The sequence below is a fragment of the Akebia trifoliata genome, chromosome 1 (genome assembly GCF_017979445.1).
Source record: "Akebia trifoliata isolate Shusen 1 chromosome 1, ASM1797944v1, whole genome shotgun sequence".
NCBI lineage: Eukaryota > Viridiplantae > Streptophyta > Magnoliopsida > Ranunculales > Lardizabalaceae > Akebia > Akebia trifoliata.
Window position 1 is genome coordinate 31,717,113 of NC_141375.1, and position 21,957 is coordinate 31,739,069.

The 21,957-nt window shown below is 36.2% G+C and overlaps 1 protein-coding gene across 1 annotated transcript; it reads right to left on the bottom strand.

Moving 5' to 3' along the window:
• Positions 1-4,526: 4,526 nt before the first annotated feature.
• Positions 4,527-16,378, bottom strand: GIP1 (GBF-interacting protein 1). Its single transcript, XM_086452383.1, has 10 exons — positions 15,956-16,378; positions 14,519-14,562; positions 11,715-11,823; positions 11,354-11,489; positions 10,221-10,861; positions 8,367-8,754; positions 7,912-8,215; positions 7,280-7,444; positions 6,555-7,067; positions 4,527-5,327 (listed from the first exon to the last, which is right to left on the bottom strand). The coding sequence occupies exons 1-10, from the start codon at positions 16,113-16,115 to the stop codon at positions 5,025-5,027; spliced, it is 2,763 nt and encodes a 920-aa protein (XP_086308509.1). The 5' UTR covers positions 16,116-16,378; the 3' UTR covers positions 4,527-5,024.
• Positions 16,379-21,957: the final 5,579 nt, after the last annotated feature.

Here is a 21,957-nt window from a genome sequence, read left to right on the forward strand (position 1 = left end):
TTTTTAGAAATTCAAACCTAAAACTGTGATCACTTTGAACATGAAAATTTTGATTTGCTGTATAAGAATAAAAAGTTAAATATGGTTGGTTGAGGTGAGAAAAAATATATTGGCAATATGTCACAACAACAACAAAGCCTTATCCCAAAGATTTGGGATCGGCTAAACAAATCTTTTTCCTTCATTTCACTCTGTCAAAAATCAAGTTTTTTTGTTAATGAGAATAAGTTCATATCTACTTTCACTATCTCCATCCAAGTTCTTTTTGGTCATCCTAATGCCCTTTGTACGTAAAAGTGTCAGTCATCGGCCCTAGGAGCCGATGATCCCTCGCCGATCACTGTAAGTGTTGGATGCCACATAACCGATTTTCGCACCTTCTTCCCCGACTTCCTCAAACATTGTGAACCCGTCATGCTCCTTGAGGAATCACCCTCGGTCGTCTGACCCTTAGACATTATAGAATTATGTTTAGACACCAAACTAGATAATCTTACATGATTAGTAGAACTGGAAAATTCATCTTTGCTAGGTTGTGAGACAGACCCATCATCATCAGAGATGCCATGGGATGATGAGGAACAGGACTCGACATGATTTCTGATCCTTCGTCGTAGTTTCTGCACCGTATGACGTGGTACAAGGAAGATTTTCTCTCCTGGGGTAAGAATCTCTTCTGACCTTACAAGTGAATCCCATGGTCTCTTGAAAATGTCGGGTCGAGCAAGCAAGAATGATGGATACTTCTCCATGATTTTGATGGCAGGGACTGCCATGTAGTAGTACTCGACGAACCCACCAGCATGGATGATCCTCAAAGGTAACGGTCCCTCATCGAGTGGAGGAGGGGCTGATTTAGGTGACACGTGGCGCAAGAAAGAAGGAGTGAAGAATATACGGACATTGAGAAGTTTGTTGAGCATGTTATGTTAGTTGGTAGTTAATTTGAAGTTTCATGCTCTTTATAAAGATGGGAAAGATAATTTCTAGGGATCTTTTATTTATGTTTTTAAATTATATATATATATATATATATGGGAAATGTTCAGCACCCTAAGTTTTACCACACACTTTAACAAACGTTTTTTGTCCTACATGGGTTAGAAGTTTTGGAATGGCCTGATTTTTGGTGAGGATGATCTCTATGATTAGAAGATCATCCTCCCCAAAAATCAGCCCATTCCGAAATGTTTAGCCCCATGTTTACACGTTGAAAAATCGTGGACCGTTCATTTTTTGTAAATCATTTTTGATGGGGTTAGAAGTTTTGGAATGAGCTGATTTTTGGTGAGGATGATCTCCTCACCATAGAGATCATCCTCACCAAAAATCAGCTCATTCCGAAACTTCTAACCCATGTAGGACAAAACGCGTTTGTTAAAGTGTGTGGTAAAACTTAGGGTGCCGAACGGGACCCTATATATATATATATAGGGGGGCGTTCAAAGGCCAACTTTTTAGCAAACTTTTTGGCAAAACATTTTTCAAAACATGGGTTAGAGGTATTGGAATTGGCTGATTTTTGGTGAGGATGATCTCTACGGTGAGGAGATCATCATCACCAAAAATCAGCCCATTCAAAAACTTCTAACCCCATCAAAAACAGTTTATAAAAAATGGACGGTCCACGATTTTTCAACTTGTAAACATGGGTTAGAAGTTTTGGAATGGGCTGATTTTTGGCGAGGATGATCTCCTCACCGTAGAGATCATCCTCACCAAAAATCAGCCCATTCCAAAACCTCTAACCCATGTTTTGAAAAATGTTTTGCCAAAAAGTTTGCTAAAAAGTTGGCCCTTGAACGCCACCCATATATATACAGCTCATTCCAAAACTTCTAACCCATGTAGGACAAAAAACGTTTGTTAAAGTGTGTGGTAAAACTTAGGGTGCTGAACATTTCCCATATATATATGGGGGGCTTTCAATGGCCAACTTTTTAGCAAACTTTTTGGCAAAACATGAGTTAGAGGTTTTGGAATGGGCTGATTTTTGGTGAGGATGATCTCTATGGTGAGGAGATCATCATCACCAAAAATCAGCCTATTCCAAAACTTCTAACCCCATCAAAAACAGTTTACAAAAAATGGACGGTCCACGATTTTTCAGCTGGTAAACATGGGTTAGAAGTTTTGGAATGGGCTGATTTTTGGTGAGAATGATCTACTCACCATAGAGATCATCCTCATCAAAAATCAGCCCATTCCAAGACCTCTAACCCATGTTTTGAAAAATGTTTTGCCAAAAAGTTTGCTAAAAAGTTTGCCCTTGATCGCTACCCTATATATATATATATATATATATATATGGGAATGAGCTGATTTTTGGTGAGGATGATCTCCTCACCATAGAGATCATCCTCACCAAAAATCAGCTCATTCCGAAACTTCTAACCCATGTAAGACAAAACGCGTTTGTTAAAGTGTGTGGTAAAACTAAGGGTGGCGAACGGGACCCTATATGGGAAATGTTCAGCACCCTAAGTTTTACCACACACTTTAACAAACGTTTTTTTGTCCTACATGGGTTAGAAGTTTTGGAATGAGCTGATTTTTGGTGAGGATGATCTCTATGATTAGAAGATCATCCTCCCCAAAAATCAGCCCATTCCGAAATGTTTAGCCCCATGTTTACACGTTGAAAAATCGTGGACCGTCCATTTTTTGTAAATCAATTTTTATGGGGTTAGAAGTTTTGGAATGAGCTGATTTTTGGTGAGGATGATCTCCTCACCATAGAGATCATCCTCACCAAAAATCAGCTCATTCCGAAACTTCTAACCCATGTAAGACAAAACGCGTTTGTTAAAGTGTGTGGTAAAACTAAGGGTGGCGAACGGGACCCTATATATATATATATATATATATAAAATATATTATTTCCGGTAATTTTAGCCTTATATCTCTCGATTTTGGTGAATGTTTGAGAGGCCCATGTTTTCAAACTGATGACCAACCCCTTGAGTGCTGCTTTAAGGCTTGAGGGTGGTCTTTTGTGAGACGCTAATAGAAAATGAACGAAATGCCCTTGTCTTTAACTTCTTATCAAGAACCCTGATTTTTTTTTTTTCTCTCCAACCTTGGATCTGGTGACAAGATCTGCATTTGTTATATGCAAGGTTATGATTTGATTAATTACTCCTCTAATAAAGTTTTTACCGAGATGTAGGTTTTGACAAGAGATAGAAGATGGGGGTATTTTGGTCATTTTCTATTCATTTCTTAAGGACCATAGTCAAGGGGCACATCATTAAATTGAAAATACAAGGCGTTTCTCAAATTTGCACCAATAAACAGGGAGGTAAGCTTAAATTAACCTTCCTTATTTTTAAAAATTTTATTGGGCGGTCTTCTAGTGTTAATGAAAGAAAGGGTTCTAGAGGGAAGATAACAACAAAGAGGATCGATAACAAGGAGTCCATGAAGCAGGCCATGGTCTTGTCTTCTAGCTTTAGGGGTCGGACCTTTCAGTTTCAGGAATATTATTAAGTAGAATAATGATGAATGCACGCGGTTGGGTGCACAGCTGACATGGCAAAGGCACAAAATCACACATCTTTTTCCCAATGAAAACGATCTATGATTTTGTGCCCTTGCCACATATCAAGACCGTGAGCATTCATCACGACTCTATCAAGAATACTCACCCCCACAGGACAGCCAAGTATTTGAGGAGATCCGAAGGTTAACATCATTATCAAAGCTCATACAAATTTGGAGACGGCCGAAGGAATCTAATCTAGTTCTTCATTCTATTATGTTTATAAAGTCATTTTTTTTATTAATCAAATTTTATGCATTTCACCTCTAAAACAATTGCCCTCTCTTGATCCATCAGTCCAATTCACTAACTCAACCTTCAATCCTAACCATTCAAACCAAATTCATTTTCGGGTCATTGTTAGGATCTTTATCTTAAAAATTTTAGGTTGACTAAACAAAATTTGTTCCCCCATTCCATTTTATCATGCAGAACCACAAACTCAAATTTTGCATGATCATTAAACATCATAATTAGTCAAGCTTTGATGATTCAAACCAATTTATACTAGGCATATTCCAGTCAACGCACCACACACGTGTGGGCCGGACTGGACCCAAGTACATGGGGTATGAACTGGGTGACGTAGAGGAGAAAACAAGACAAATCTGATACCATGATAAATTTGAGAGTCAAACTCAAAACCAATTGGCAATGAGTGCCCAATGTGGGACTAAACTCAACAAAGACCCCCTCTTCATAACACAAGCTTAGGTGACCAATTGAAGGGTACCCACCTAAACTCATTCAAAATATTCTCTGAAAATTAAATGAAAGTGAAAACCAAGTCTTTCACCAAGCCTACTTAACACAGAATACATTAACTTAAATTATTGAATCATAGGAGGAAACAGATTCAACGCACATGTAAAACTGTCGCTTTAGCTCGAATAGAGGGATTACTATCACTACTCTCACAGTAACATTTTTTGTCCTCCAACAGTAAGGTAATAGAAGCAATCAGTGAAAGCTAACACTAAGGTAATTGAAGCAAATGAACTGCTACTTCTATTGCATCAATTACAACAGTTTTATGTAAAACATCATCAATTCTTACTATCAAAATTTACTTTACAGGTAAGACAGTGGTAAAAATAATGGAAAACCCCACCAAGCATTTATCTTACCCTTCGAAGTCCTAAAGGCCTCATCAAATAAAGGAAAAGATGTGAAAAACACCAAACAATAATTTTAAGAAGGCTAGAAGAAGAAGAAAAAAAGGTAAAATAGAAAATCAGTAGCAACCAACAAAAGTCCTGCACATACCTCTCTCAACTAACTTTAATTGGTCAATTATCAGTCAGTCAAGCAATCTGTGATACGTCCCCCCCAATTTTCCAGCCATCTTATGAAATATTTACACTCACAAATTAGGGTGCTGATGTATGTTCTTCTGTAATGTTTCACTCCATTCGAACCTTTTGGGATATCCGAAAATCCCAAGAATCTGACTTGTATTTCTAGTTTCTCTCCTTTTTTTTTTTCAATAATTATTGGTCCAGTTGATTTGTGCAAGTTGAGGCTGCTGATAAACACCGGCTGAGGATCCTACCATTTCAACAGGTCCACCAGCCATGGTTTGAGACTGTTGCAGCAGTGGGTGAACAGCAGCTGCCGCTACTGTCTGTGCAGGATGATAGATTCCAGCAAAGGCGGCACCATGCCCAGCCTGTGTGGGGGCGAATGTCACATGCTGTCCCTGAGGAGAGATATTGTAGAAAGAACTGGCCTGCAAGCCAGATATGTCTCGACCTGGTGTAGGAATCCAGACAGCCGAACCTTCGCTCTGCAAAATATCGGTTCACAGTGGTCATCTGTGAAAATCTTGCTCTCCAGAGTGCAATGACAAAAATAAATAATAAGACATGTGCGGTTTCTCAGTACAAGGAAAATATTGTCTCGATCCCTTATCTCAAGAAAGATAACGTGTGGCATATTGATTGGGTTAAACTTGTAAAGCATCCAATACAGTGTCAGTTAAACCTTAGTAACCAGAACCTCCCAGTAGGAGTGGCACACTAGCTCCCAGACAATGATTTAATGCTTTGAGAGCTGATAGATACTTCTCCAAACCGACGCACCAAATTTTTTTTAAACCTCACACCTAATGCTTTGAATCTTGCTCTCAATCTAAAGAATCCCGTTCCATCTACTTTTGTTGACCACTCTTTATGTTCTTTTATTGCATTATCATACTGTAAAATTAGTCAGCAGTCTTACTTCTACCTCATATAGATAGAGCCACCACACACTAGAAATTTAAAGGTTAATGCTTTTGATTTCATCACTAATTTGAATAATGAAAATAAGAGTAACTATACAAGGATAATATCATGTGATAAGGGCATCAGAGGTGCTGGTCACTAGTAACTGTCCCACACCTTAGTCATGCCAAATAAGGCCACATGGTACATTCATCAGCCCCACCAACTCATGAATGTTTGGCCCGCCCCACCTACACACCAAGAATCAGCCTGATACATAATTCCTAGCCATTGGACTTGGGCATTTTTCTCATGTGATTAACAAGAAATGTGGATTGAACAACACTAAGTTCTAAGCTCATCATCTAAAAGTGCTCAAATTCAATGGCTATGAATCATCCATTACGATATTTCGCATCTAGGTTTATGAGGGGTGAGCCAAAAAATTCATGAGTTCAGTGAATCTTATAAAAGTGTCACATGGAAATATTTGATATAGACTGACATGTGAGGGAGATACTAGCACCAACACCTTAGCTTTCCTCATTTGTATTATATAATTATATTGAATTCATTATATCATTCAGGAACACAGCAGCAATTTCAAGGTTGAGAAAGCACTATTGCACTCAGCTACAAGCTGATAATGACTTCACTTTCTCGCATTTATTCTTGCCATTTGGAATTTTTTTCTTGGCAACAAAAAAATTTCAGTAGAAGACAAACCAATGGCAATTGTAATTTTTCCAAAACTTAAGTAAAATAAGATAAGTAAATTTCAAAACTTGGAAGGAAAAAAGAAAACAAACCTGCTGCCCGGTGATGTAGACATTATTTTCCTTGTACTGAGAAGCCGCAAGATCCTCATTGCCAGTTGAGTTTACAGTGGTTGTAGATGGATTGGGACTGTAACCATCTGAGGGGGAGTTGTATGGTGCATAGCCGGTCGACATTCCAATGTTGGTTGAATTGCTTGTATTAGTTCCAGGCTTGAATTGTGAGGGAGAATATTTGACACCTGTCGCAGCTGCTGCTGCTGCTGCGGGAGCTGGATATACATTTCCAGTCACAGGTTGCTGAGGAAAAGTTGTGTTGCTTAAAAAATGGTGAATAGTGGGAGGCACATAGAAGGGAGGGAAGTATTGGTTATAAGGGATGTAGCCACTAGGAGGAGGATAATGAGATAGGTGTACTCCAGCAGGCTGCCGGAAAACAGGAATCGGCTGTTGGGTCATAGCTACTGAGCTCTGCTGCATGACTCCTGCAGCTTGGGTTGCAAGTGGAGTGGAACCTGCCGTAGAGAGAACCTGAGCATTTCCACTCTGCAATTTGATGGCATATATACAAGCATCAGAAGTTGAAAACAATAAACAAGGAAAACTGCACACATGGAATATAAATATAAAACTGTAAAGAAGAGTGGAAAAAAAAAGCTGAAAATTAGACAAAGCTTGAAAGTGCCAGCACGGTGACGTCCCAAACTTTGAGCATGCTGGGTGAAAAGATCAAGCTGGAAAACTTAATATGTGCAAACCTCTTGAGGTGACTGTCCAGACTGAGGGGATAACATTGCCACGTTTCCATTATATTTGGTGGCAGTTCCAGGTGCAAGGAAGGGGGAGAAGCGGCCATCACCATCCGCATTAGGTCGGTAAAATGGGGTGTAATAACTTGTTGATGGATCGAATGGTTGCTGGACCTAAATAACACAACCACTTGATTATCCACAGATTATGAAATACATTAAAACAATAAATTGCAAGAAGTATCATTAAAATTCTAATAGTCAAGCCCAACCAAATAATTGTATGAAAAAGAAAAGTACACAATGCCAACGTAGAAAAAATTTGATATGTAAATGCCAACAAAGTTTTTTTTTCATTCGTAAATGCCACAAAGAAATCAATAGGTACATTGGCCAACTCACCCAAGTCTCTAGAAATAATCAGAGTATGCAGTTGGGACTCTATTTGGCGGCAAAAGCAGTAAAAATAATGGTGTTGCAGTGTTAATGAAAAAAAAATTAAATTTAAATGTGAATTCAGGTAGAATTCTTTTTTTTTTAAAGACTAATAAAAAGTTAAATACAAACAATAAATGTCGGTATGAAAGTATATAAAAGATAATTCAACAGATTAGATAGGGGCTGGAGGATTCAAGGCTTACAACAAAGCTTGGAAGGCGAGAGCCATCACGTGCCTGCAGCTCCGAGCTATCAAATGGTGGAAACTGAGTCCCTAATAAGGGTGGCATCAACCCAAAACTGGAGTAGTTTGGGGAAGGATGAACAACTGAGTATTGAGGACCACCTAAAGGAAGTACAGTGTCAGGCTTGGAGTGGTCATATTCCGGCACTGCATTGGAAGAGGCATCAGCCTCAACAGGTGATAGGTCTTCTGGTGCATTCATGGGTGATTGTGGATGATCAGGATAATCTCCTTCATGATCAACTGAGGATACATTTTGATTGCTGCACCCAATTATAAAACTAATCAGAATAAAACACATGAAGAGGAAATACACACAAGGCATAATTTCAGAGCTCGTAGATAGTACCAAGTGACTTGTGATTAAATTCACTCTTCAAAAAAAAAAGTTAAGTACTGATTATGATCACATACCTTGAGGATGGCCCTTCAGAAATTTCTTCAATCCCCTGAGAGGATTCAGACAGAGATGTAGAGCTATTCTCGGTATCAGGGCCATTGGCATAGCTTTTGTTCACAACAAAACTAGCATCAAAGCTTCCAAAGCTCAACCTAGTTCGTTCAGCTTCAGGAACCTGGAGATGGTTTGGAATGATAACATTTTGATTATCCGAGAAATGCAACTCTTCTAGCTTCTTTTGCAGCTTTGAAGTTGCTTCTTCAGAAGTAGATGCACTAAATGAAGGTAGCGAGCGGGAACCTGCTTCAACTGAAATAGGTACAACCTCTGATCTGCCAACTGTTCCAATGGGTGGAGCAGAAGTTGGGTTTATTGGCTTTGGTTTCCACTCCTTACTAGGACCTACAGGTGAGAAGAAAAGAGTAACTGTCACCACTTAATTTTTCCATTGATGACTTTGAGCACATAAGATTGTAACAAGTCCAAATGGTTTCAGTTACAGACTTACAGTTTAATACATGATAAAAACAAATTCTCAACATCGGTAATAGCACCAACCAAATTACATGTACTAGAGATAAGATCACCATTAATGGAAATTAGGGCATCTGAGCAACCCAAAAAGGTTTATTTAGAAATTGTAGCAGGACTAAAGAATTGAGTGCGCATCCAAGAATGTGACTAATGGGCAAAAAAGAGAGAACCCTTGAAATTTGATGGGAGAGGCCACATTTGGGATTCCTGATTTGAGTAGCAAAGGTAGCTATAACTGTTACCCTAGACTCCCAGGCATAGGTTGTGTGTACCAAGGATGAGTGTGGTGAAGATTGCTCTTCCTGGGCTTAAGGGGATTTGAATTACAGAAATTTGAACGTTGGAAATATTCCTACTTTTCTTTCCAAGCTTCTCCATCTGTGGTTTCTGGTGACTTATAATATCTTTTGTTGATATCTAAGAGGGTATTAGTTCCATGAAGACTTGTGAATAACTTTTTTTTGATAGGTCAGACTTCTAAGTAGCTTAATAAATTGTAATTATACTTAGCTTGAAATCTTGTTCAAAATATGAGATGTGGATTCTTCTGAAAAGGCTGAATACCTATTTTGAGATGGGCTTTCTTTGTCTTCCATCTATTCCAATATATAGTTTGATCTCCTACTCTTTGAAACTTTGTTTTCTTTTTCAATGTGATTATAGCCCAAGTACCTGCTTCTTTGATGTATTGGTCATACTGTTTCATGTTTGCTTTGCAAAACTGAACTTCATAAACATCCTAGATGCATAAGTGAAAACATAACTATGAAACAAAAGGCCCATGGAAAAGGGAAGGAAGACAATGACACCAACAAATTGATCACTTAAAGCTGCAGTTAATCCTCCAGATTTTACATTAGTCCCAAATGATTAGCAAAAAAAACAAAAAAAAAAAGAAGAAGAACAAACTTCGGTCTCAAATAAATACATTGCTTAATAGCTATCACAAAAAAAAATTGCTTAATACTCAGCCATTGGAAACCTTAATTTTAGATTTTTCTAACAAGTAATTTTAGATCTTTTTTTTAACCTAACACTCAAATAAACAGGAGCAGACATTATAAATTGAAGTTGAAAATCAAGCTAGCACGTCAATGTTTAGTCCATTTCATCATCATCATCCAGCATTAGGTAGGCCGTCTCCACCTCCTTTGCTGCAACTCGTTTGAGTGATGAATCTTCTATATCAAAATTCTTTAAAGAAAATAACAATAATAATAACAAATTTTATTGTTCATCCTATTCCTAGTCTACTCAAATTTTACAGATCTTCACACAGTTGCGAAACATGGATTATACAGTTGATAAAACAAATGAGAAGTCGCAGATATTACCTTTCTGAGATCCAACAAGTTGTTGAGCTCGGCTACCATAATTAGATGAAGGCCTACTAGTCAAAGTGCCACCGTGGGTGGTTGAAGATGAGAGTTGCAGAGACTCGGAGAACTGGATCCTTTCAACACCCTGGGCTTTGCTTGGCATCTTTCCATGCATAAAGGAATTTTCAATTTCTGAAGCTGTCTTTTCATCCATAGATGAAGATAACTCAGGGTATACGACTTTGTTTATTTGAAGACAATTAGTGGAATCCTGAGGATTAGTATCATTTAATCCAATAGAGGTCCGTTGGCTCCCCACTTCACGTTTAATTGTACCCACTGCACCAGGGGGCCGTGAATCAAGAGATGGCACCAGTACAGGATCTGAAGCTGAGGAATAGACTCCCAATACAGAAACCGGAGATGTTATATGGTCTGGTGTGGGCTGCCCATGATTGATGCTGACTCCAGGAGCGGTGCTTTTAGCATTGACAGGTGGGGGTGGTGGCAGTGTGCTCCCTAACTTACTAACATTGGCAGCTGAACTTTCCTGAGGAGGATTGGTACCACTGCCAGCTGGCAATTCCGAGGCACGACCATGAGGGGAACGCCCATGAGCCCCACCAGTTGCGCCATTGGCTACGATAGTTATGGAACTGCAAGATAAAGAGAGATACTATTGATACCCCAAACTTTTACTTATTACACCCCAATTTCTTAAATTATTAATCACACCTCAATTAAAGATTAAAATACACTCTTCAAGCATTACAAAGGTTTGGGCTCAAATTATAATCTCAACATTATAACACTCTTTCACACAATTAGAGTAGTTGTTTACAATTATGATCAGATTCATATAAAATCCTAAACCCAAAAAATAGAGATCTAGCAAAACAAAAAATGGGAGAGCTTCTACTGGCACCCCAACTTTTATTTATTCTCAACCATTTATTTTATTTTCTTTATTTTTTATTGGAATGTAATAAGTAATAGTTGGGGTGCCAATAGCAGCTCTCAAGATAAATACACTTAAATTTGACTTTTCCAAGATATGCCATGTGTAAACATATTGATTATTTACAAGAGATTGGACTGCCCAGAAATCGAGTCGAAACATTATAGAAAATTCTGCAGATAATGTTCACCTTAACAATGGGGGAGTTGTTGCTTTACTTTCTGTATCCTGAGAAGCTACCAAAGAATAAGGTGTAACACCTCCCTCCGGCCCTTGACTGACTCCATTTTCCTTTCCAGCACCAACAATCCTCCCACCACCTGCATCTGAAAAGAAAGATAAATGAGATAAAAACATGTCACTACGTCATGACTATTTCTTCAATGGAAGAAGGCAATTTGTTTCAGCCATCACCAATTAATTTCATCATGTTCAAATCCTAATTGTAAAAATCTGGGGTTGGCCAAAACAATGATGTTTCTCCAAAACCAAATAAATTAAGTACTTGAAAAATGCAGTTTAAATATTCTGCTATAGAGGTGAATTTGTACCATAAGAAACACCACGAGGCAAGTAATTCCCCCTTCCACCCTTACTCCCTCGCCCTTGAGTGCCTGGTCTCCACCTAGAATCTGCAGACTCTCTGTTGTTGTTCAGGTTCTGGAAAGAAAAAAAAAGAAATAGAAACGTTAACAATCTGGAAAAAAAATGAAGAGAACATGCAACAGTGAGAAGAATGTTAATGCTATTAAAATGCTTATTGTGTAAAGGACACCACAATACACACCAAACGACGCCTTCAAGGCCAAAGCATGTGCAGAATAAACAAACTCCCATACCATAAACCTCCAGCAGACATGAAAAATATAAGGTCAGATTCGATATTTTTTTGATTGATAGATCAGATTTGATATTTCTACCACAAAATTGTAACCATCCAAATTGGTTAAGAAGAAAAGGCCCAATCAATTCTGAATGTTGCTTCCTTCAACCAAGATTTATTACATTCACTTCATCTGTTGGAATGTTTACAAACTGCCTCGTTTAGGAATAATTGGACAAAACTATGCTACATCAAAGAGAACTCCACTTCTCCTAATTGACAAGAAATTTATCTGAGACAAATCAGTCTTCCCCTCACTACCCCCCACTCTCCCCTTCTCTATGGAATTAAGGCATAAATTAAATCAAAGACAACTGAGCTTGTAACATTTTCCCAATAATCTTTTTATATTATGGTTTTCATGATTCAACTCCTAAAGTTTCAGATTTCCATAGTGATATAAGCATTGCAAATTTCTTTAGTGATAGTGTCAAATCCAAGACAGGATGCAACACTAGTAGTCTAATACCAATTACCAAGTGCATTGTAGCAGGTGTGGCAGTCAAGTGCAAAAAGAAATGCAATTTAACACTGCGGTCTCTGAAAAATCAGGACCTGCTTAGTTTTGTTTTTCTTTTTTTTCTTTTTTGATAATTCAGGGGAAAAAAAACAATACAAAAGGAAGGTCGAGATGACCAACCAAGAAAAAATAGCAACAAGATAAAGGAGAGAAAGTAAACTAAGATTATGATAGATTAAAAACTACTTCCCAACAGACTAAAAAATCTTCGAAAAATATCCCTTTTAACTCTTTGAAGATCTTGCACCAAAAGAACAATAAGCCCAGAATCTCCAAAAAGATCTCTTGAGAAGACCTCGACTTCCCTCCAAAAGTTCTTTCATTCCTTTCCTTCCAAATGCCCCATGAGACCGTGAAAGGGGTGAGACTCCACAACAATCTCTTCAACAAGCGAAACCTAGCCTCCAATTGAGTCCATTCCACCTACACACCTCTCAAGGAGCCTTGAAGACAACACTCCACCCCAAAACGGGCCAGAAACATAACCCACACCTCCTTAGCCACTTCACAATGTACCAATAATTAATTTTGTTTCATTTTGCCCTGCAAATAGAAGCACTATTAAAAGCATGGCTCCAGAGGTTTGAAGTGGACCAAGCCTGTATGTAGAGGAAAATCAATAAGGAAAAGCATGGTGAGAGAGTCTTTGGGAAGGAGAGTTGGGAGGTGTAGTCATCCTATGTCTGTAGTAGTATATGGAAAGGAATCATCTAGTGTACTGCCAGATTCTCCTCTGAGAATTGCATTCAAGGTGGGTAGAGGCAACAACATTAGATTCTAGGAGAACCCGTGGTGTGGTATGTCACCCTTATCTCTGCAATTTCCCTCTATGTTTTCCATATGGACTAAGAAAAATTTCCAGTGGAAGCTTGCATGACTTGTAACGGGAATGAGTAGTCATGAAACTTCAAGTTTAGGAGAGGCATCAATGATTGGGAGGTCCAAGACATAACAAATATTACCAATCAACTATCATGCATCCCTCTTCTACAATAAAAGAGGAGCGAAGGGAGTGGACTTGCAATCAAGAGAGGTTGTTAAATCATTCTACTTGTCATTAGTGGGTAACTCTAACGTAATTCTCTATGGTGTCCATTTGGGGACCTAAACTTCCTTCAAAAGTTTCCTTCTTCATTTGGTTAGTAGAAGCTTGGACTTGTGATAACCTAATCAAAAGGAGGTTCTCTTCACCCAGTTACTGTGTGCCTTGTAAGTTCAGTGGGGAATCAGTAGATCACTTGTCGATTCATTGTTCTTTTTTCAGGTAGAATCTGGTCGCAATTTCTTTCTTTTATTCCATAAACAAAGGTTCTTTCCTAAGCCCACCTTGGCACCATTTCAAAGTTGGTAGATTAAGGTCTTCTCACATAGAAAGAGAATTTTGTGGGTCCTAACTCCTTTTGTAGTATGTTGGGGGATTTGAAAGGAAAGGAGTAGAGGAATATTCGAAGGGGATGAGCAATCTCTTAAAGAAACACTAATTAACATACTAGGGTTTCTTTTCTGTTGGTGCAAAATGTTTGATAAAGTTAAGGATGTATTCTTTGAGGATGTTGTTTGTAGATGGGATCCTCAGGTGGAGAGATAGGCACTAGCACCCCTCTTGTAATAATTAGGAAGGTCTTCTCAACCTTCTTTATTCATAATATAATTATACTTATAAAATAAAATAAAAAAGCAGCAGCCCAGTTAACCAAATAAAATCGGAACAATGAAAAGTTGAATGGAAAAAACTATTCTGCAAGAATAATAAGACCATGAGGTCAATTTAAATGGAAATTGAAAGTCCAGATTTTTTTTCCTATTTATTAAAAAAAGGAGAAGAAGAAATAAATCCATACTCTAGATAATAATATCCGACTTCCCCATAAAAAAGAGGTATACTAATAGCAGACTCAGAGCTTCCATCAATAATTGAAACTGCAAGAAGAGAATTAAGGACAAAGTTTTACCTCTTTTCTCTTGTCACGTTTCCTTCTGACCTCATGAAATGTATCTGTGAACCAAACCATTCATTAGTTATGACTATGTTAAACAAGAAATCATGATACACATTGAACCTAATGTGCAATCCACCTGGTATAAATAAAATTTATCATTTTTTCACATGAGAGAGATAATGATGATGGTGATGATAAAACCCATAAAAACGATATAAAATTTTCTGCCCGAAATGAAATTGACGATTCATAAAAATGTATACCAGGACCCCAGCAAGTCAGAAGACTTAAACATCGTGGCATAATGAGTCTCATAGAAACCATGCTCTGAGCACTGCCACTAAAATGTTGTAACAATCCAGGATCATCGATTGTTTGCAGAGGATAGCAACCAAAACAATGCTAAATGTGAAGGTGCCACCTTGGTTTAGAGGTAAGGTTTGTGTGTGGTAATACCATAGACCAGGGATCAAAATCCCGTCTTCACACTTAAACCTGTAAAAAGAAGAACTTAAAGCTTGGGCCAGCTAAAAGGTACAGCAAAATAATACTTTTGTTAACTACCATTGGGCGCTGGATTCAGTGCTCATTCACTAGATTCAAGGTAAAGACCTGATAACAGAGTAACGACTCTAACATACACATTATGGAAAACTGGAAGGGATAGCTGATGAAATACTTGGAAAATAAAAATCACCTAATTCTTGGGAAAAAAAAAACCAACCATAATCAGTATGTGAAATTGATCACATTACTTACTATAGTAGTTCAACCACTTCATCATTTTTAATTTTCAAAGCCAATAAAAATCCAAAAATCGATAACAGAAAAGCTGGGAATTCATTCCTCTATACCAGGCACGAAATTGACAAGAATCAAGCTACAACCAGATCATCAATCTACACTAGTCAATAACACAATACAAGTTTTAAAAAAAAAAAATATTACCAGTTGTATATAAAATGGAATTAAAAACAAAAACACAAAGCAATGGGTTACCAATAAAATCTAACAAAATAAATCCCTCCATATATAGTATCTGTGAATCTGGACATCAAAGATAACAGAGGATCTTCATTTTCCAATTAATGCACTATTTTTCTCCCGAAACACATAAAAAGTGACGAAATTTGCATCGAAGAGTGATCCAAATTACATGTAATCTAACAGTTGGGGGGAAAACGTCTTTTTTCTATATAAAAAATATGCCCAATAGCGTATTTGAATTTTGAATAAACCAATAAGAAATAACCCATCGTTACAGAGCTACAATCAACACTGAAAACCCATCAACGCCCATAAAAAAACCAGCTCAATTTTAAAATCGAATCCGAATCTCTCCAAATAGATCAAACCCCACAAAAGAACAACTAAACAGATCAAAACCCAAAACCCAGAATAACGGAATCAAGATCAAAAGAACCCACGAAGGAATCAAAGATAGAATACCTTGAAGCAAGAGCTTTTGAGCGGTTTCATTGGGATCCATCGAACAATCCTTGAGCATTGCGTATATCTCATCGTCGCTGTGATTCCCTGCGATCTCTTTGATGTTTTGGATCGTTTTGCGAACGTTGTTGGGGATTGAAACCCTAGAACCGGAGCTCATGTTTATACACACACACACGCGCACGCACACACACACACACGCACAGAAACAGAGAGAGAGAGAGAGAGAAGGGGAGAAGCAGAGGAGATGGAGAATCAAATAAACATACAGAGAGAGAGAGAACGAAGGAAACAAAGAAATAGGGGAAGATTTTAGGGGGTTTGAATTGATCGGTAGAAGTAGAAGCAGCAGCAGAAGAAGAAAGAGGGAGAGACAGAACAAAAGAAGACTTCAGACGATGGCACCCTCTATGGAGAGTTTGGAGTGTGTGTGGACCTTTATAAATTATTAAATTATAATTGTATATTTCATTTTTTTTATTTTTTTTTATGGAGAGATGCTTTTTTCACATTTCCATTATTGTATAATTTAGACTAAAAACCTCATAAACCCATTTATATATAATAATATCATATTTGTATTGATATAATAGTAAATTTGTATATGATACCATATTTGGGAGTAGGGAAAGAGTAATGATTTTCTGACACCCTGTGACATACGCTCCCATACTTCCCCTGACGTGGCATGTGCTAGAATTATAGATCTTTTTTCTCAAGATACACAACTGCACATATTTTTGGGACGTGCAATTTTTTATCTCGAGAAAAAGATGTGTGGTTCTAGCCCATGCCACATCATGGGGCATATTTTAGAGGAGGGGTTAGAAAATCATGACTCCTACAAAAGCCCCCATATACAAATTTTACGCAAGTTATTTATATGAATCAAAGATAATGCATCTGAAGCCTAAGCCTGAGATCTGTGTGAATAAAATTTTGACCCAATTTGACCAATCAATTGGTTTCTTGATTATCGACAATGTTCTATATGTCCAAGGAGAGTTGTTAAGTGCACGCCCTAGATGAATGGTTGAGTTCGACTGCCCCACCAAGCTTTAGGCAACTTTTATTTGCCTCAGAGACCCATAACAAGAGCATGTCCCTTTCTCATATGTCAAAAGGGAAACACAAAAGTAATAATCAAAATTGCAATTTTTGTTTTTCTTAAATATAGTGAAATGAAAATGATTTGTAGCTCAAATGATTGTTTTATGTGAATTTAGAATGGAGCATTTCTTTGGATATGAGTTGAAATCATGTATGATTAGATGATTGACCTGGCCCATGATAAGTGTACAATTATTTCTTAGGTTTTTTTTTCTTTTCTTTTTTAATTAGTTTTTTAACTTAGTGATTAGGTGGATGGATCTTTGGATGGAGCCAAAACTATGCATGTTTTATTTATTTATTAGTACTTGAGGGGTGCTTTCTATCTTTAATAATTCAATAATATTAGCCAAACTCAAATGATCATGCAAGTTTATAAGAGGAAATATGTATCAATTTTTATTAAACAACTTTTAAAAGTACATAATATATATTAAAAAAAAATCATAAATAATACTTTACATAAATCTAGAAAAAGAAGTTTGAAAAGTTATGGTTAGTGAGGATAGATTCAGATTGATTAAATTTTTTCAATCCCTGGCCACAAAAAGTAGGGAGTTAATTGTCTTTGTCTCTTTACTTCTCTAGTAAGAAACTAATTGGACACCATCCAAAACCTTTACTATCTTTTGGATTGAGGGAAACAGAGAGAAGAGAAAATAAATGAGTTTCTCTTCATTTATCTTGTGTTGGATTGTTAAGTGGGGAGAGAAGGGAAAAGAATTGGAGATAAAAAAAAATGTGAGTTTTTTTCTCTTCAAAAGTAGAGAGAAGAGGAGAGAACTCCCTTTAAAATATTTTATAATTCAAATTTTGTCCTAGATATCTTTTAAGATATTTTAAAATTTCAAAGTTGTACCAATTTCTCTCTTGTCAATCCAAACTAGAGCTTAAATGGGTCAGATACGGGATGGATATGAATATCCATAGTTGAATTTATTGATTCAGATAGAATACTATTAAATCGTTTAAGATTATTTTAAATAAAATTACTAAAATATGATTAAATATGGTGACTTAAACTCAAGACCTCTTTATTTTGAAGAGAGACCTTGACCATTACACCCAATCATTTATAGTTGTTAAAAAATAAATTAAAAAAATATAAGAATACAACTTGTAAAATAATATATCATTTGGGTCTTGACAGATATAAGATGGAATCCGGATCTGACTCGAGTAAAAGGACATTACCCATATCCGAATCATATTTTAATTCAAATATACTTGATGAAACCAAATCTACTAAATTTGGATTTAAATCACTCGAATATCGGGTAAAATTCATACCATTTTAAGTCTTAATTCAAACATGGGGGAGAGAAATTGAGTTTCTCTTCGCTTCTCATGAGTTTCTTTTCATCCACTTCTCTCAATTCAAATATAGCCTTAATAGTTTTGATTAAGTGAAATGAATGTAAGAATATGTTGTATCTAGATCATATGGTTGTCAATTATAGATACTTGTCAATTAAATTGGGTCATATGAACATAAAGATATTTTGATTAAAAACTCTGGTAACTAAGGATACTATATAAATTTGGAACAAAAAATTTGTGATTGCCCTTGGATTTTGTTATTGGACTTGAAATGAATTTTTTTATTTAAAAAATCAATTTTATAATTTATTGTATTTATTTTGAATTTTATCAATTTGAAGTTTTCACCTTGGTAAGATGAACAATATCACCATAGACTTTGGATCAAAACCCGACATTTGCATGCTTACTTAACAATATATATAGCTTTCATTAATTCAATAATTTATATATAATCCACAAATAACGATATCCAATAACTAATTTAGTTTCATTGTAGGGAGGTCAAATATGGAACAATACTCTTACCGATCTATTAACAACAAGTAGATCTACGCCAGGGGAATTAGTAATGTGTCAGGAGAAATTAGTACAAGAAGCCGTGGATACACTTCTTGATAATGGGATCCGCGGACAACCAATGAGGGACGGTCATAATAAAGTTTACAAGTCGTTTTCGGATGTAATTGAAGGCAAAGAGGGAAGATTTCGTGAGACTCTGCTTGGTAACAAGTGTTAAAATCCTTCATTTGAAGAAATTGAAACCCTTCTTATTGAATGATCGGAATACTTTATATATATCAAAATTCTCAATCAATGGAGGAACAATATCACCGAAGTGGATGGGTTTAGACACATAGCTCAGTTGGTTTGACACATTGCAAAACTACTTTGAGGTCATGAATTCAAGTCCTGTACTGGAAGCAAATATGAACCCATTTTCAATAACCAAAGATGTGATTCCAAACAAAGTGGAATAGAAGAACAAGATTGGTTTAGCCGACCAAATCTTTGAAATAAGATTTAGGTGTGGATGTCCTCTTTAGTATATACTGAAACCAATAATCAAGTCTGGGTACGTTGAAACCCAATAGTATCTGAATGGCCAGGACAGGCCCAGATTTAGTTATAAATGGAATGTCCAGAGTCCAGACCCTTCATGGGTTTGCCCATTTCACAACCCAGGGAATAGGGCATGAAATGGTCATGATCCAGGTAACCAGGATGTTACTTCAAGAATTGGACCAAAAATCGGTATAAATAAAATAAAAAACAAATCCGACTAGGATTCAAACCATTTGATCCAAATCTGATCTGTGATCAGGAACTCAACCCAGCTTGTGCAAAGCATAGTAACAGTTTGGATTCCATAATTATTTGCCGGGGCTTCAATTCATTTAATTCGGAATATTATGGGCAATTTTTGTCAAAATATCAGAATTATTTTTGGAGAATATACAAATAATATTTTCCAAAAATCTTATATTTTTCTTGATATTTGAAATTTTGAGGGTGAAAGGTAAATGTTACCATATTTTGTGATTAATCAATAAGTATTAATTAATTCATCGATCGCAGATTTCATGGACTTGTCTCTCTTTTTAGGAATTATAAGAAATTTAGAGAATTTTGTGACTATGGTGAATGGTGCTACTCCCTTTTTCTTTAAACTCTGTGTCAAGATGATGTCGCAAAATGCCTAACAAAGTGCGAATTCTCCCTTGGGCCTTCAAAAGCAAAACAGTTTTGGGCCCACTGACCATGTGAATGTTTTGCACACTTGTTTATATGACCCTACACACCAAAACCAGCTTTGATATATTGGCTAGAAATCATCCATGAACCCATTACAGGTTGGATTTAGTTAGCCTCAGCTACATGTATGCCTAGCTAGCATTAGACATGTCTGTCCAAGTCTGGCCATTAACACACCCCTAGTTCCCAATTTTAAATATTTTTCCTAACTTTTCAGACAACTTCTTTATTTACAACACAAATAACAAACCTGCCATTTGAAAATTGTGAGCTAGTATAAGTAGAATGATATTCTAATTCTTCCATAGTGACGAGCAGAGGATCGGGAATAATTCTCCAATAGAAAGCTTTGGAAAAAAATTGGCCAAAGCCAATAAAAACAGGAAAATATTGAATAAATTAACATGTAAAAATATTTTTTAAACTATAAAAAAAAATTTATTTATATATTAGATTGTAAATAACACTTAAAAATGCTACAAAAAAAAACGTCATTTATTCAATAACTATTAAAATTGTGATTTAATCATACTTTTGTTTTTTTTTAATCGTAGATTTTTGTTACTATGAATTCTTCAAACGGCGTTTAATTAGATGCCACTTAAATTTGGTTTGGGTTATTTTGAAATACCCTTTCAATTTGTTGCAAGTAAGATACCATGCTTTTTCAAACAGATGACTTGCCCCTTGACTTTGATCTTTCATTTGGGACTAAGTAGAAAATGATCAAACCCTTAATTCCAGTCTCTTAAGGTTTAAAGGTTGAAGGGGATAATAATTTTAAGGTTGAAGATGAAGGTATTTTGTTCATTTTTCAATCTCACATAGAAGACCGTCGTCAAGGGGCATGTCATCCGTTTAAAAACATGGGAGGTATTTCAATTATTCACCAAAACCTGGAAGATTAGCATTAAAATTGACATCAATTCTCACATAGCCATAGATGCTTTTCAATCGTATCCTGATGAAAATCATCTATGGTCCATTACATACATCCACATCAGCAATGTGTGAATTGATGTCAATTTTAATGCTACTCCAGCTCAACTATTTAGACATAATCTTAGATTTTAGGGCACATAAGTGTGTCAATGGCATCGTACCCAATTACCCGATGTACCAAAAACCATTAATAGGTTTTGGGTCTACCATTATGGACCCAATCATTTTATGGTCTGGTTCTAAGTAGCTCCTTTAAGGACCCAATAAGAATTGGGTCTCATTTGGGTACTCGACTAGTAAATTTATTTATTTTTAATAAATTAGTAATTTAATTAAATACCGACACTGATATTTTGAAGTAAATGTACTTGAATTAAAATTAAAATATTGAGAGAATGTGAAGTTTAATTTTTGCATTTTCTCTACATGAACATCCATTCATTTTTCATGTATTATACAATTTCAACAACAACGAAATGATCCGTAATATAATTTTCTACAATTTTATTCTCAAAAAATTGATTTCTTTGAAGAATTCATTATTGATATTAACTTTCAATTGAAGAATTACAAGTTATGTTATTATATTTATAAATAATGGTCTCTTTTATGGGATACTTATCTTTTTTTTCTCTTAAAAAAATAAAAATAAACATTATCTATCTTAATAGATACCCCATGGGTATTAAGTATTTGTAGAGTCGATTCTGGCTCCAAGATCAGATTCAATTAACAATTGAATTGATCAAAACCAGATTGATATTCGAAAGTTAAATAAATATCATCTGAGTTAATTAAAATTTACATAGTTTCTCACATTTTTTCGGTCCGGTGAGAACATGGTTGATTGAAAACTGATCTGAAAGGTTATTAAA